The sequence below is a fragment of the Pelophylax lessonae genome, assembly GCF_965119305.1.
Source record: "Pelophylax lessonae genome assembly, chromosome: 7".
In the NCBI taxonomy this organism is placed as follows: Eukaryota; Metazoa; Chordata; class Amphibia; order Anura; family Ranidae; genus Pelophylax; species Pelophylax lessonae.
The window spans coordinates 272,304,002-272,318,369 of record NC_138774.1 but is presented as its reverse complement, the minus strand read 5'-3'; the positions used below and the strand labels follow the sequence as shown (position 1 = coordinate 272,318,369).

At 46.3% G+C, this 14,368-nt stretch overlaps 1 protein-coding gene across 2 annotated transcripts in view; it reads right to left on the bottom strand.

Moving 5' to 3' along the window:
* PKN3 (protein kinase N3) overlaps positions 1-14,368 on the bottom strand; it is a 129,933-nt gene that overhangs the window by 31,481 nt on the left and 84,084 nt on the right. For both annotated transcript variants that reach the window (XM_082263794.1, XM_082263795.1), the window contains exons 9-11: positions 9,833-9,908; positions 8,880-9,039; positions 1,978-2,116 (exon numbers count right to left, since the gene is read on the bottom strand). In XM_082263794.1, the coding sequence (XP_082119920.1) occupies positions 1,978-2,116; positions 8,880-9,039; positions 9,833-9,908 (375 nt within the window). The remainder of the gene's footprint in view (positions 1-1,977; positions 2,117-8,879; positions 9,040-9,832; positions 9,909-14,368) is intronic.

Sequence of the window (14,368 nt, the reverse complement as noted above, 5' to 3'; positions counted from 1 at the left end):
ATTGGGCGTGCAAAATTATTCAGCCCCCTTAAGTTAATACTTTGTAGTGCCACCTTTTGCTGCGATTACAGCTGTAAGTCGCTTGGGGTAAGTCTCTATCAGTTTTGCACATCGAGAGACTGAAACTTTTGCCCATTCCTCCTTGCAAAACAGCTCGAGCTCAGTGAGGTTGGATGGAGAGTGTTTGTGAACAGCAGTTTTCAGTTCTTTCCACAGATTCTCGATTGGATTCAGGTCTGGACTTTGACTTGGCCATTCTAACACCTGGATATGTTTATTTGTGAACCATTCCATTGTAGATTTTGCTTTATGTTTTGGATCATTGTCTTGTTGGAAGACAAATCTCTGTCCCAGTCTCAGGTCTTTTGCAGACTCCATCAGGTTTTCTTCAAGAATGGTCCTGTATTTGGCTCCATCCATCTTCCCATCAATTTTAACCATCTTCCCTGTCCCTGCTGAAGAAAAGCAGGCCCAAACCATAATGCTGCCACCACCATGTTTGACAGTGGGGATGGTGTGTTCAGGGTGATGAGCTGTGTTGCTTTTACGCCAAACATAACGTTTTGCATTGTTGCCAAAAAGTTAGATTTTGGTTTCATCTGACCAGAGCACCTTCTTCCACATGTTTGGTGTCTCCCAGGTGACTTGTGGCAAACTTTAAACAACACTTTTTATGGATATCTTTAAGAAATGGCTTTCTTCTTGCCACTCTTCCATAAAGGCCAGATTTGTGCAGTATACGAGTGATTGTTGTCCTATGGACAGAGTCTCCCACCTCAGCTGTAGATCTCTGCAGTTCATCCAGAGTGATCATGGGCCTCTTGGCTGCATCTCTGATCAGTCTTCTCCTTGTATGAGCTGAAAGTTTAGATGGACGGCCAGGTCTTCGTAGATTTGCAGTGGTCTGATACTCCTTCCATTTCAATATTATCGCTTGCACAGTGCTCCTTGGGATGTTTAAAGCTTGGGAAATCTTTTTGTATCCAAATCCGGCTTTAAACTTCTCCACAACAGTATCTCGGACCTGCCTGGTGTGTTCCTTGTTCTTCATGATGCTCTCTGCGCTTTAAACGGACCTCTGATTACACACAGGTGGATTCTATTTATCATCATTAGTCATTTAGGTCAACATTGGATCATTCAGAGATCCTCACTGAACTTCTGGAGAGAGTTTGCTGCACTGAAAGTAAAGGGGCTGAATAATTTTGCATGCCCAATTTTTCAGCTTTTTTTATTTGTTAACAAAGTTTGAAATATCCAATAAATTTCGTTCCACTTCACAATTGTGTCCCACTTGTTGTTGATTCTTCACAAAAAAAATTACAGTTTTATATCTTTATGTTTGAAGCCGGAAATGTGGCAAAAGGTCGCAAAGTTCAAGGGGGCCGAATACTTTCGCAAGGCACTGTGTGTATATATATATATATATATATATATATATATATATATATATATATATATATATACACATACACATACATACATACATACACACACACACACACTGCTCAAAAAAAATGAAAGGATCACTTAGAAAAGACATGAGATCTGAATGGGGAAAATTATCATGCTGAATAGCTATACTGATATGGACTGGGTAATGAGTTTGGAACAAAAGGATGCCACATTGTTTAAAGTAAATTTGGGGTGACAGCAGCAGTGCCATTGGCTCCTGCTGTCAGTTAGCCAATCAGGAGAGAGAGGGCATGGGGCCGAACTACAGCTCAATGTTTAACACACGGAGTTGCAGCTTGGCTCGGGTGCCCCCATAGCAAAATGCTTCCTGTGGGGGCACTCGCAGGAGGGAGGGGCCAGGAGCAACAAAGAGAGACCCCAGAAGAGGAGGATCTGGGCTGCCCTGTGCAAAATCACTTCACACAGAAGGGAAGTATAATAGGTTTGTTATTTTTATACAAAAAAAAAAAAATTGATTTTACAATCACTTTAATAAATCATGGTGTCAGTGACACTACTCACCTTTGCTGGAAGTTTGGGTGAAGAGTCCATAGGTGCCCCTACCTTTTCTGACTCCAGCGGTAAGTAGATTCGGGGAGGTTTTGGTGGAGGCTTGAATGAGGATTCATCAGTGAATACTAACTTTTTTATGGGAATATTGCTGAAAGAGAACAAAAAGGTATTTAGGAGCAAGAGAAAAAAGTCCTTTCCCTATTGTCTAATGCAGGGATCCTCAAACTCTGGCCCTCCAGCTGTTGCGGAACTACACATCCCATGAGGCATTGTAAAACTCTGACATTCAGACATGACAAGGCATGATTGGAATTGTAGTTTCTGAACAACTGGAGGGCCATAGTTTGAAGACCCCTGGTCTAGTGCATATTACCAGTACCATTGCCCTACTCTGGCTCAGCACCAACCAGCAAGAGAGTGCAATGGGGTAGATATCTCTGCTGGAGTCTGCAGCCAATAGAAATCCAGATGATTGTGTCAGGCTCCCTATGAAGAGTTCAAAGGATTCCAGAGGAAATTAAAGGCGATGTATAGCAAATTCAGTGCATATTTTTCTGCTTTAGTGGTATAAAGCCTAAAGAAGAACCCTTGGATGGGCATGCTGGTCATCTCTGATGTAGATGCGATGCCAAAATCATGTATATTTAAAAACTTAATCTAACCAATAAAAGGGTAGCAGAAACTCCAAACATTCTGCATTATGATTACAAAACTAAATATTTAGTATTTTAATATGCAGCCAGCAGGGGGAACTCTTGGTTCATTTTTCATTTGTTTTCCAGCCTCTGCTTGATTTCGGTTGTAAAAAGCCTGCTTACAGAGCAAAATAGCTCAAGCTTAAATTTTAAATAATTTAAAGTTGTGACTGTGTTTGCCGCCACTGGGAGTGGGGGACAGATGCTCGGGGGGACGCTGAGAGAATGGTTTGGATGGCTTCAGATGGGACAATAATATTTGTCAGCAATATCTCTCAGGAAATGTATGAAGATGAATGGTTTGACTTTTCAGATTGCTAGAATATTGCAGGAGTGTCTCATAGACCCTTGCTAGATAGTGAGATGGGGTGGGGTTTGTTATTGGTAAGTGCCTGTATTCCATTGTTCTATTGTTTCTGTCTGCCTTAAGATAAACTTATTATGGGATGTATATGTGTATGTGGTTTTGGCTGCTAAGGGGAGGAGAGATTGTCCCACAGTTTATATCTCTTTGTGCATGTGTTTGAATAAACAGTTTGAGTTCTATTTCACCCTCCATCTAGAGTCCTGTCTCTTATTGGGGGAATCTGCTACAAGGGATTGCTATGCTCTTCATACTCCCTTGAATAATCACTAAGCTCTTGTAAGAGCTTGTTCCTGTTCCTGCTGCACTCTCTGGGGAAAGAGGTTCACCCACTGGAACCTGAAGCCTTGTCGTAGGTCCAAGGTGGGTAGGAGACGGTGAGACCCCAACCAAGCTGCGGCGGTTCGTGGGGTCTGAGGTGGATATGGTGTCTGGTGGTGTGCTTGGAGCCCTCAGGAAGCACTAGGAGCATCCGTCAACAGAGGTACCCAGTCAGGGTTCCAGTTTATCCGTTACAGCGACTTCTCCCACTTCCTTCATATCTGACGTTTCAATCAGAGACAGTCTCTGAAAGGAAATAACTTTTGCTCTTTAAATTCTGTGTCATGAATGCCCCCAGCATTAAAGGCTTACTCAGGGGGCATGGTTGAGTAATGAAGAGGGAGTGCGTCAAGATTGCTGGAGACACGGACTGATGCGCTCTACGTGAGGGTAGTGGTCCTGCCCTCCAGCGTGGTGCCAGAAGAGGGCGGCTTAATACAGGTAAACACTAGGACAGAACACAAAAAATGATTGTCATTTTTTTATGCAACCTGATTGCATAAAGACTGCAAAAAGTAAAAAAAAAAAAAAACACCTTTAATATTAGGTACACCCGTTTCATTGCTTGGTAACACTAATTTCTAATCAGCCAATCACATGGCAGCAACTCCATGCACAGTGGCGGAGCTAGACTTTTAAAACAGGGGTGGCAAAGGGGTGGCTAGGTATTATTTTGGGGGGTCAATATACAAAGTGTAATTTAGTGTCAGATTCGTCCACCGCAATGTCGCAGTCCCTCTAATGATCGCTGCCATTACTAGTAAAGACAGGATACAGGTGGTGGCGATCAGAGGATACAGACAGGATACAGGTTTGCCCCCAATGATTATTGCAGAGTGCCACAGCAATGCCCCCAATGATTATTGCAGAGTGCCACAGCAATGCCCCCAATGATTATTGCAGAGTGCCACAGCAATGCCCCCAATGATTATTGCAGAGTGCCACAGCCTTGCCCCCAATGATTATTGCAGAGTGCCACAGCCTTGCCCCCAATGATTATTGCAGAGTGAGACAGCAATGCCCCCAATGATTATTGCAGAGTGCCACAGCAATGCCCCCAATGATTATTGCAGAGTGCCACAGCAATGCCCCCAATGATTATTGCAGAGTGCCACAGCCATGCCCCCAATGATTATTGCAGAGTGCCACAGCCTTGCCCCCAATGATTATTGCAGAGTGCCACAGCCTTGCCCCCAATGATTATTGCAGAGTGAGACAGCAATGCCCCCAATGATTATTGCAGAGTGCCACAGCAATGCCCCCAATGATTATTGCAGAGTGCCACAGCAATGCCCCCAATGATTATTGTAGAGTGCCACAGCAATGCCCCCAATGATTATTGCAGAGTGCCACAGAAATGCCCCCAATGATTATTGCAGAGTGCCACAGCCTTGCCCCCAATGATTATTGCAGAGTGAGACAGCAATGCCCCCAATGATTATTGCAGAGTGAGACAGCCTTGCCCCCAATGATTATTGCAGAGTGCCACAGCAATGCCCCCAATTATTATTGCAGAGTGCCACAGCAATGCCCCCAATGATTATTGCAGAGTGCCACAGCAATGCCCCCAATGATTATTGCAGAGTGCCACAGCCTTGCCCCCAATGATTATTGCAGAGTGCCACAGCCTTGCCCCCAATGATTATTGCAGAGTGCCACAGCAATGCCCCCAATGATTATTGCAGAGTGCCACAGCAATGCCCCCAATGATTATTGCAGAGTGCCACAGAAATGCCCCCAATGATTATTGCAGAGTGCCACAGCAATGCCCCCAATGATTATTGCAGAGTGCCACAGCAATGCCCCCAATGATTATTGCAGAGTGCCACAGCAATGCCCCCAATGATTATTGCAGAGTGCCACAGAAATGCCCCCAATGATTATTGCAGAGTGCCACAGCCTTGCCCCCAATGATTATTGCAGAGTGAGACAGCAATGCCCCCAATGATTATTGCAGAGTGAGACAGCAATGCCCCCAATGATTATTGCAGAGTGCCACAGCAATGCCCCCAATGATTATTGCAGAGTGCCACAGCAATGCCCCCAATGATTATTGCAGAGTGCCACAGCAATGCCCCCAATGATTATTGCAGAGTGCCACAGCCTTGCCCCCAATGATTATTGCAGAGTGCCACAGCCTTGCCCCCAATGATTATTGCAGAGTGCCACAGCAATGCCCCCAATGATTATTGCAGAGTGCCACAGCAATGCCCCCAATGATTATTGCAGAGTGCCACAGAAATGCCCCCAATGATTATTGCAGAGTGCCACAGCCTTGCCCCCAATGATTATTGCAGAGTGCCACAGCAATGCCCCCAATGATTATTGCAGAGTGCCACAGAAATGCCCCCAATGATTATTGCAGAGTGCCACAGCCTTGCCCCCAATGATTATTGCAGAGTGAGACAGCCTTGCCCCCAATGATTATTGCAGAGTGAGACAGCCTTGCCCCCAATGATTATTGCAGTGAGACAGCCTTGCCCCCAATGATTATTGCAGTGAGACAGCCTTGCCCCCAATGATTATTGCAGTGAGACAGCCTTGCCCCCAATGATTATTGCAGAGTGCCACAGCCTTGCCCCCAATGATTATTGCAGAGTGCCACAGCCTTGCCCCCAATGATTATTGCAGAGTGAGACAGCAATGCCCCCAATGATTATTGCAGAGTGCCACAGCAATGCCCCCAATGATTATTGCAGAGTGCCACAGCAATGCCCCCAATGATTATTGCAGAGTGCCACAGCAATGCCCCCAATGATTATTGCAGAGTGCCACAGCAATGCCCCCAATGATTATTGCAGAGTGCCACAGAAATGCCCCCAATGATTATTGCAGAGTGAGACAGCCTTGCCCCCAATGATTATTGCAGAGTGCCACAGCAATGCCCCCAATGATTATTGCAGAGTGCCACAGAAATGCCCCCAACGATTATTGCAGTGAGACAGCAATGCCCCCAATGATTATTGCAGAGTGCCACAGAAATGCCCCCAATGATTATTGCAGAGTGCCACAGCAATGCCCCCAATGATTATTGCAGAGTGCCACAGCAATGCCCCCAATGATTATTGCAGAGTGAGACAGTAATGCCCCCAATGATTATTGCAGAGTGCCACAGAAATGCCCCCAATGATTATTGCAGTGAGACAGCAATGCCCCCAATGATTATTGCAGAGTGCCACAGAAATGCCCCCAATGATTATTGCAGTGAGACAGCAATGCCCCCAATGATTATTGCAGAGTGCCACAGCAATGCCCCCAATGATTATTGCAGAGTGCCACAGCAATGCCCCCAATGATTATTGCAGTGAGACAGCAATGCCCCCAATGATTATTGCAGAGTGCCACAGAAATGCCCCCAATGATTATTGCAGTGAGACAGCAATGCCCCCAATGATTATTGCAGAGTGCCACAGCAATGCCCCCAATGATTATTGCAGAGTGCCACAGAAATGCCCCCAATGATTATTGCAGTGAGACAGCAATGCCCCCAATGATTATTGCAGAGTGAGACAGCAATGCCCCCAATGATTATTGCAGAGTGCCACAGAAATGCCCCCAATGATTATTGCAGTGAGACAGCAATGCCCCCAATGATTATTGCAGAGTGCCACAGCAATGCCCCCAATGATTATTGCAGAGTGCCACAGCAATGCCCCCAATGATTATTGCAGAGTGCCACAGAAATGCCCCCAATGATTATTGCAGTGAGACAGCAATGCCCCCAATGATTATTGCAGAGTGAGACAGCATTTGCCCGCAATCATTGCAGAGTGCCAGCGTCGTCCCCCCCCCCCCCCATGAGACCGGCTTACTTACCTCACGGACGGACGGTCATCACAGCAGCTTATCATCGGTCCGCGGCTCCCTGCATCTTCTCAGTCCTCCCGCCGGCGCCTCCTCGACCAATGGCACGGCATTTGCCATTCGGCCAATCAGGAAGCGGGAGGACCCGCTCCCTGATTGGCCGGAGGAGGATCCATGTGACAATAGCGAATTTTCATTCGCTATTGTCACAGAATGGGCGGGCTCGGCTTCGGGACGCACTGTTCTGTTGCTCCCTGACCCTGGCCGCCAGCTTAGAGGGATCAGCCGGTTCTGCGAACCGGCTGATCCCATCCCACCACTGCCTGTGATTCCTCCGCTGCCAGCCTGGATCGGGGTGGCAACAGGGGTGGCAGGGACTTTTTCTGGGGTGTCAATTGACACCCCAGCTAACCCTCTGGCTCCGCCACTGTCCATGCATTTAGGCATCTAGACATGGTAAAAACAACTTGCTAAGGTTCAAACCAAGCATCAGAATGGGGAAAAAAGGGGATTTAGGTGACTTCGGAGAGTTACTTTTGGGCTAGTTCCAGCTCCTCCCATTGACTTTGGGTCATTTCGTATTTCTTGTAAATAACGGACAATTTTTCATATCTAGATTTATTTGGAGCAATTTCATTTCCTGTTTTCTATATGATTATTCTGCATTCTGATATTGATGTATATTTACAGGTATGGATTCTAAATAGCTCCTGATGAGTGGTCTATGAGCCACGAAACGCGTCGAGCTCACGTATTGTAGATTTATCATTATTTGGAGACTGGCAAAACCTTTTATGATATACAATATTTATGATTATGGTTATTACCCTGATATGTATATATCTGAATTTAGTGATTTTATGTCTTGTTCTCCTTTAATTTATATTTATTATTTATATCTGTATTGTACATCTTTATGTGTACCACGAAATAGCTATAAATGTATATTTGATAATTGTATATTCTTTTAATGTTGAATACAGTGACTGATCTCACTCAAAGTCCCACGACCTATGCCCTACTTTCTCTCCTCAGATTCTCAGAGATGGAGGTCAGCCACTGCACAAACCTCAGATCATAATCTCCCCTCTAGGTGACATTGAACCTGCCATGGTTGTACCAGACAGGCTGGTCTGAGTATTTAAAAAACTGCTGATCTACTGGGATTTTCACACACAACCATCTCTCGGGTTTACAGAGAATGGTCGAAAAAGGAGAAAATATCCAGTGAGCGGCAGTTGTGTGGAGGAAAATGCCTGGTTGATGTCAGAGGAGAATGGGCAGACTGCTCCCAGATGATAGAAAGGCAACAGAAACTCAAAATAACCACTCATTATAACCAAGGTATGCAGAATACCATCTCTGAATGCAAAACACATCGAACCTTGAAGCAGATAGGCAGCAGAAGACCACACAGAGTGCCACTCCTGTCAGCTAAGAACAGGAAACCGAGGCTACAATTCGCACAGGTTCACCAAAATTGGACAATAGAAGATTATGTATATAAAATATAAGTTTCACTTTTTGAATTGAATTACTGAAATAAATTAACTTATTGATGGGGTTCTAGTTTTTTGAGATGCACCTGTAGGGAACAAAGCCAAAAAGTGGCAACAGATCCCGGAAAGAAAAAAGAAAAAACACAACATTGGAGGGGAGAGGCAGGGTATTTCTCCAATTTAGATCAAGAATAAAAACATACGCCTGTGATGGCATTGGGAACCCACCTGTAGTTTGCAGAATTTGCGTTCATCTCTGTAGGGGTAGAGACAGGAAGGGGCGGGCTTAGTGTCGATATGGTGCCGCACGGCGGCAGAATGCTCATCATTAGGCGGCCCCATGTAGCAAAGTTGATGTTCATCTGGGTGGCGCGAAGGAAATCCTTTCCTGGAAAAGCAGGGAGGAGGATAAATTACTGTTTTAGCTTTGAAGGGCAACTAAGATCAACATTGCTGGAAATATCCAATTCCTGTGAAACTTTTAATATTTGTAACTTAAAGTGTTTGCAAAGCTTAACTTTTTTTAAATTAAAATAATAAACATGTTATACTTACCTGCTCTGTGCAATGGTATTGCACAGGGGGGCCCCAAACCTCTTCTCTCCCCTGCCCCCCCCCCTTACAGGATTTGATTGACAGCAGAAGGAGCCAATGGCTCTGGCTGCTGTTTCTGTGAGCAAAGGGAGGGTAGAGAGCTGCTGCAGACAGGCACAGCGCTGGATGGAGATCGGGCTCAAGTAAATATACAGGAGTGTGAAGGGGGCAACACAGGGGGACATTTTTTTTTACAATAATGCAGAGAATGCATTAACCACTTTACGTCCAGGCGCTGCAGATGTACTGCAGCAGGCTGGCTCTCCCAGGCAAAGTCCCGTACATGTACAGCACTCGCCTGGGAGGAGCTAGGGGGCGAGCGCGCACCACCGCCAGGGCGCTCCCGCCCCCGCTCATCAGCGGGGAAGCTGGCGCGAGTGTCAGGCGGCTCCGATTGCCGCCTGACCTCGGCGATCTCTCCCTGCAGACAGAGAAGGATGGACGGCTGATGAAAACACAGCCGTCCGTTCTTCTCCCTGAGATGATCACAGAGACTATGCGATCCTACTATATAGGATCACATGTCTCTGATCATTTAACAAGCCCAAGGGGGATAAAAAGCAGCAGAAAAGGCATAGCACACTTACCTTTCTGTTTGGGAAATATACGCTTCTGTCTCTGTACCTTGCCCCTCCTCTCAATCACAGGATTACAAAACATAATCTAAAAGAAAAAATAAATCATTAAGATGCAAACATTTTTATTTTATTTTATTAAACCTATGCTGGAACAAGTATGGTAGCTGCCATGGCTGACCTCTCCTACAGCAAACCTGGCTGTCACATTGCAATACTGCCTGAGTTACTGGCTTGAAACAAGCACCAGGAGATACGACTTGCTGCATGCTTATGAAAGATCAGCACCTAAAGTGTTACTAAACCCAGGAGCCTGCATTCAATATATCTGGTCTCCCACAGTACACAGTACATGGAAATGCAATTATTTTTGGTAAATATAAACTGCTAAATACCTTTTCTCATCAGCAGTATATAGCAGTCTTGTGACTTCAATCAGTGCCTAGTAAAGCTTCTAGGAGAAGTTTTCATTCTCCCCTGACCCTCTGCCTGGACAGTGCTGATTGGCCCTGTGCTTATCACATGCACTGTCCCAAGAAAAAAAAATTTCTAGCAATACACAAACTAAGCATGTGCAGCCCGTCCCCAGGCTCTGCAAAAATCAGGGTATTTTTTGGAGACAGTGGAAGCAGAGGAGCATCAGGAAGACAGGATCAAACAGCCTTTATACACAATGCAAAGAATTAACCCCTTGTTCCAGAGTAAGTATAACAAGCGTGTTTTACTGTATATTAGCGATCGACCAATATCGGTTTTTCATTGCCGGTACCGATATTTTGGCCATTGAATAATGGTATCGGCCAATATTGGCTAATATTTTCGTACATTGAAAAAAATGTTTATTTTTTTATTTTTAGCACTTGACAGGTACTGTTGTGGAGGGATCTGGGGGTCTAAAAGACCCCAAAACCCTCCTCTGCACTTAAAAGCATTCAAAAGGCCAAGTGGCTTTGATCGGGCCTTCGGTGGCCGTGCAGGCTGGTTGCCCGGGTCTCCTGGTGGAACAGGAGACCCATGTGAGCCGCGGAAGGTGGCAGGAGGGGACGTCCCCTCCCGCTCCCTGTAATGACAGCCAAGCGGCTTCTCAGCCGTATCGGTTGTCAGTACAAGACAGCCGACTGTCGGCTATGGACGCCGGTACCGGGGTGATGCCTCTAGTTGCAGGGATCACTCCGGTACAGCACTTTCCCGAAATATCGGCAATATCAGTAACCTCCGGGGCCAATTCCAATATATCGGGGAAAGTGCATATCGGCCCCCGATAGATCGACTTTGCCGATATTCGGTCGATCCGTACTGCATATACAGACTGATTTCACTGTTGTGGGTTTAGTAACACTAAGTCATTAGATCAGCAAAGCAGCCAGGAAAAAATGGATTTTTGTAAAATCTTACCGTAAAATCCTTTTCTCTTAGCTCATCGACAGACGTAGTCCTCGGTGATACACCACCTTCGGGTTATGTTACCTCCGCAGGAGCAGGACTAGACAGGAAATTAAAAAGCTCTGGCCACACCCTAGGGGCAGTCCCAGAGGGTATATCCTCTCTCTCTCTGCCTCAGCAAATCAGTTATGTGAAAAAGCAGTGCTTAGAGAATTTAACCCAACCCAACTCCAAAACAGAGGGGCGGGGACTACGTCTGTCGATGAGCTAAGAGAAAAGGATTTTACGGTAAGATTTTACAAAAATCCATTTTTCTCTAGCGCTCATCGACAGACGTAGTCCTCGGTGATACACCACCTTCGGGACGTCCCAGAGCAGTATCACAACTGAGGGGTGGGAAAATGGAAATCAAATCCCAATCTAGAAGGCCCAACCGGTGCCAACTAGAAGTTTACAATGCTCATCCTTAATGATGAGACTCAACAAAAAAATTTTCAAACAGAAAAAAACCCTCGAGGTAGACCACCGGTCTCCTCAAATTGCGGCCTGCAAAACCTTGCGGCCAAATGAGGCATCCGCCGATGCCGTCACATCAATTTTATAGAATTTTGTAAAGGTATGTACCGACGACCAGGTGGCCGCCTTACATACCTGGACCACTGACGCCTGATGGCGAAAGGCCCAGGAAGTACTGAGCGCTCGATTGGAGTGCGCCCTAACAGGGAACGGAGGACTCTGACCCTTAATAGAATAAGCCTGTACCACCGTCTGTCTAATCCATTTGGCAATGGTTGCGGCAGATGCAGGCAAACCCTTTCTGGGGCCATCCGTGATCACAAAAAGTGAATCCGTCTTACGGGATGATTCCGTAGCTTTCAGGTATACCCTGATTGCCCGAACCACATCTAAGGAATGCAACGCATGTTCCCGATGATGCTTGGGCTGAGGACACAAGGAAGGTAGTACAATATCTTCATTCAGATGAAAATCTGAAACCACCTTAGGAAGAAAAGATGGCTTAGGATGAAGTACTACCTTATCCCTATGAATCACTAGGTATGGTGACTGGCATGATAATGCAGCCAGTTCTGACACCCTGCGAGCAGAAGTAATAGCCACCAAGAAGGCCACCTTCTGGGATAAAGTAAGCAAGGGAATCTCCCTGATGTTTTCAAAAGGAGGTTTCTGTAGAACCGACAAAACCAAATTAAGATCCCAGGGCGGTAAGGGCGCGCGGACTGGAGGAGCCAGGTGCCGCACCCCCTGGATGAAATTCCGCACCAAGGATTTGGTAGCTAACGGCTTCTGAAAGAAGATTGCTAATGCTGAAACTTGACCCTTGATGGTGCTCAAGGCTAGCTTCTGCTCAACCCCTTGTTGCAAAAAGGCCAATATTCGAGACACCGAATAGGTACGTGGAGGAAATCCTAAAGATTCGCACCACGCAATATAAGTCTTCCATGTGTGATAATAGACTTTGCTGGAAGTCGCTTTCCTTGCTTTAATAAGGGTAGGAATGACAGAAGTAGACAAACCTCTGTCCTTCAGTACTTGGGTCTCAATGGCCAGGCCATTAAAACCAGCGACTGTAAAGCACGAAGGTAACTTGGTCCTAGAGACCACAGACACTCCCTGAGACGAAGTTCCCACGGAACGTCTGCGACTAGCATGTCCAAGTCGGCCAGGCCGGCTTGAGGAGGCCAGCCTAGAATTTCTAGGACCACTGGCGCTGATTGGATCTGAACCAGGCGTCCCTAGAGGTATCTGGCCCCGACCATCCGAGAAAGTCTGGTCGTTTTCTGTTCCCACACATTTATCAGATACCTGATAGTTATCAGGAAGGGTGATCTTTTCTGGTTGAACCTCAGGGACCGAAGTCACCCGACTAGAGGCTACTTGGCCTATCTGGTCAACCAGATCCGATTCCTGTGAGGTATCGGGACTAATCTTAGGAAAGGGTAAAGGAAAAGATCTATTCAGGGAACGGTAACTACCGCTTCCTGTGGTACTTAAATGTTGGAAGGGAAGAATCGCACCAGTAGTAGTGGTTGATGCTCGATCTGATGTCCTGAATACCGGTGAAAACGTCCCCCCACCCTGAAACCGGGTGGGGGCGCACCTTCAGGCTGTGTACTCCTTTGCTTCGGGTTTGGCTGGGTTGGTCCTCTGCTTGTCCGACCAGCCCTTCTTGAATCCTCCTGGAGGAGTCTTGCCTTTCCCGCTAGTACCAGCCGGGCGCCCTTTATGGGCGGTAAAGAAAGGTCCTCGCTTGTTGCGAGGTCCCTTAGCTTTTGCAGCCTGTGGCAAGAAAGTGCTCTTGCCCCCAGTGGCATCCTTAATGATTTCATCTAGGTTGGCCCCAAATAGACGATTCCCCTGAAAAGGGAGATTGGTCAAGGTCTTCTTGGAACCTAGGTCAGCTGACCAGCATTTTAACCACAGCACACGTCTGAGGATTACTGCTAACTTAGATGCATGCCCTAATAAGGGAGTTGTGTCCAAGGCTGCGTCACAGATAAACTGTAGCCCTTGTATAATCTGTTCCATCAAATCAGATGTCTCCTGGGGAATATCTTTTCCCCTAAGATCTTGGCGTACCATTTCCGCCCATTCCGTAAGTGTCTGGGAAACTAGACCAATAACAATTACTGGTCTAAAAGCTGACCCTATCAGAGAAAAGATAGTGCGGGACTCTGCTTCTATCTTTCGATCCACCGGATCCTTAAAGGACGAAGTGTCCTCCACTGGAATAACCGTGGCTTTATTCAGCCTGGAAATAGGCGGATCCACGACTGGTGGTACCGTCCATTTCTTAATGATGGATTCCTCAAACGGATAGCGTCTAGCAATACGCTTGGAAATAGTAAAGGTACGTTTAGAATGCTCCCATTCTTCTTTAATCTGATTACCAAAACATTTAGGTACCGGAAAAGCCTTCGCCATCTTGATGGGCTTATTAGTACCGAAAGGCCTCTCTGTTTCAGTTGCCTCTGCCGGTAAAGCCTCAAGTTTTAAGGTTTCTTGCACTGCCACAACTAGTGCGTCCACCAATGCTTCTTCCTGAATTATAGCAGGAGAAGAAGCGTCCTCCTCACTGTCTGAGGGGGCTTTACCTGGGATAACAGCCCTTGCAGAGGAACCTGCAACTGCCGTGACCATCTCTGA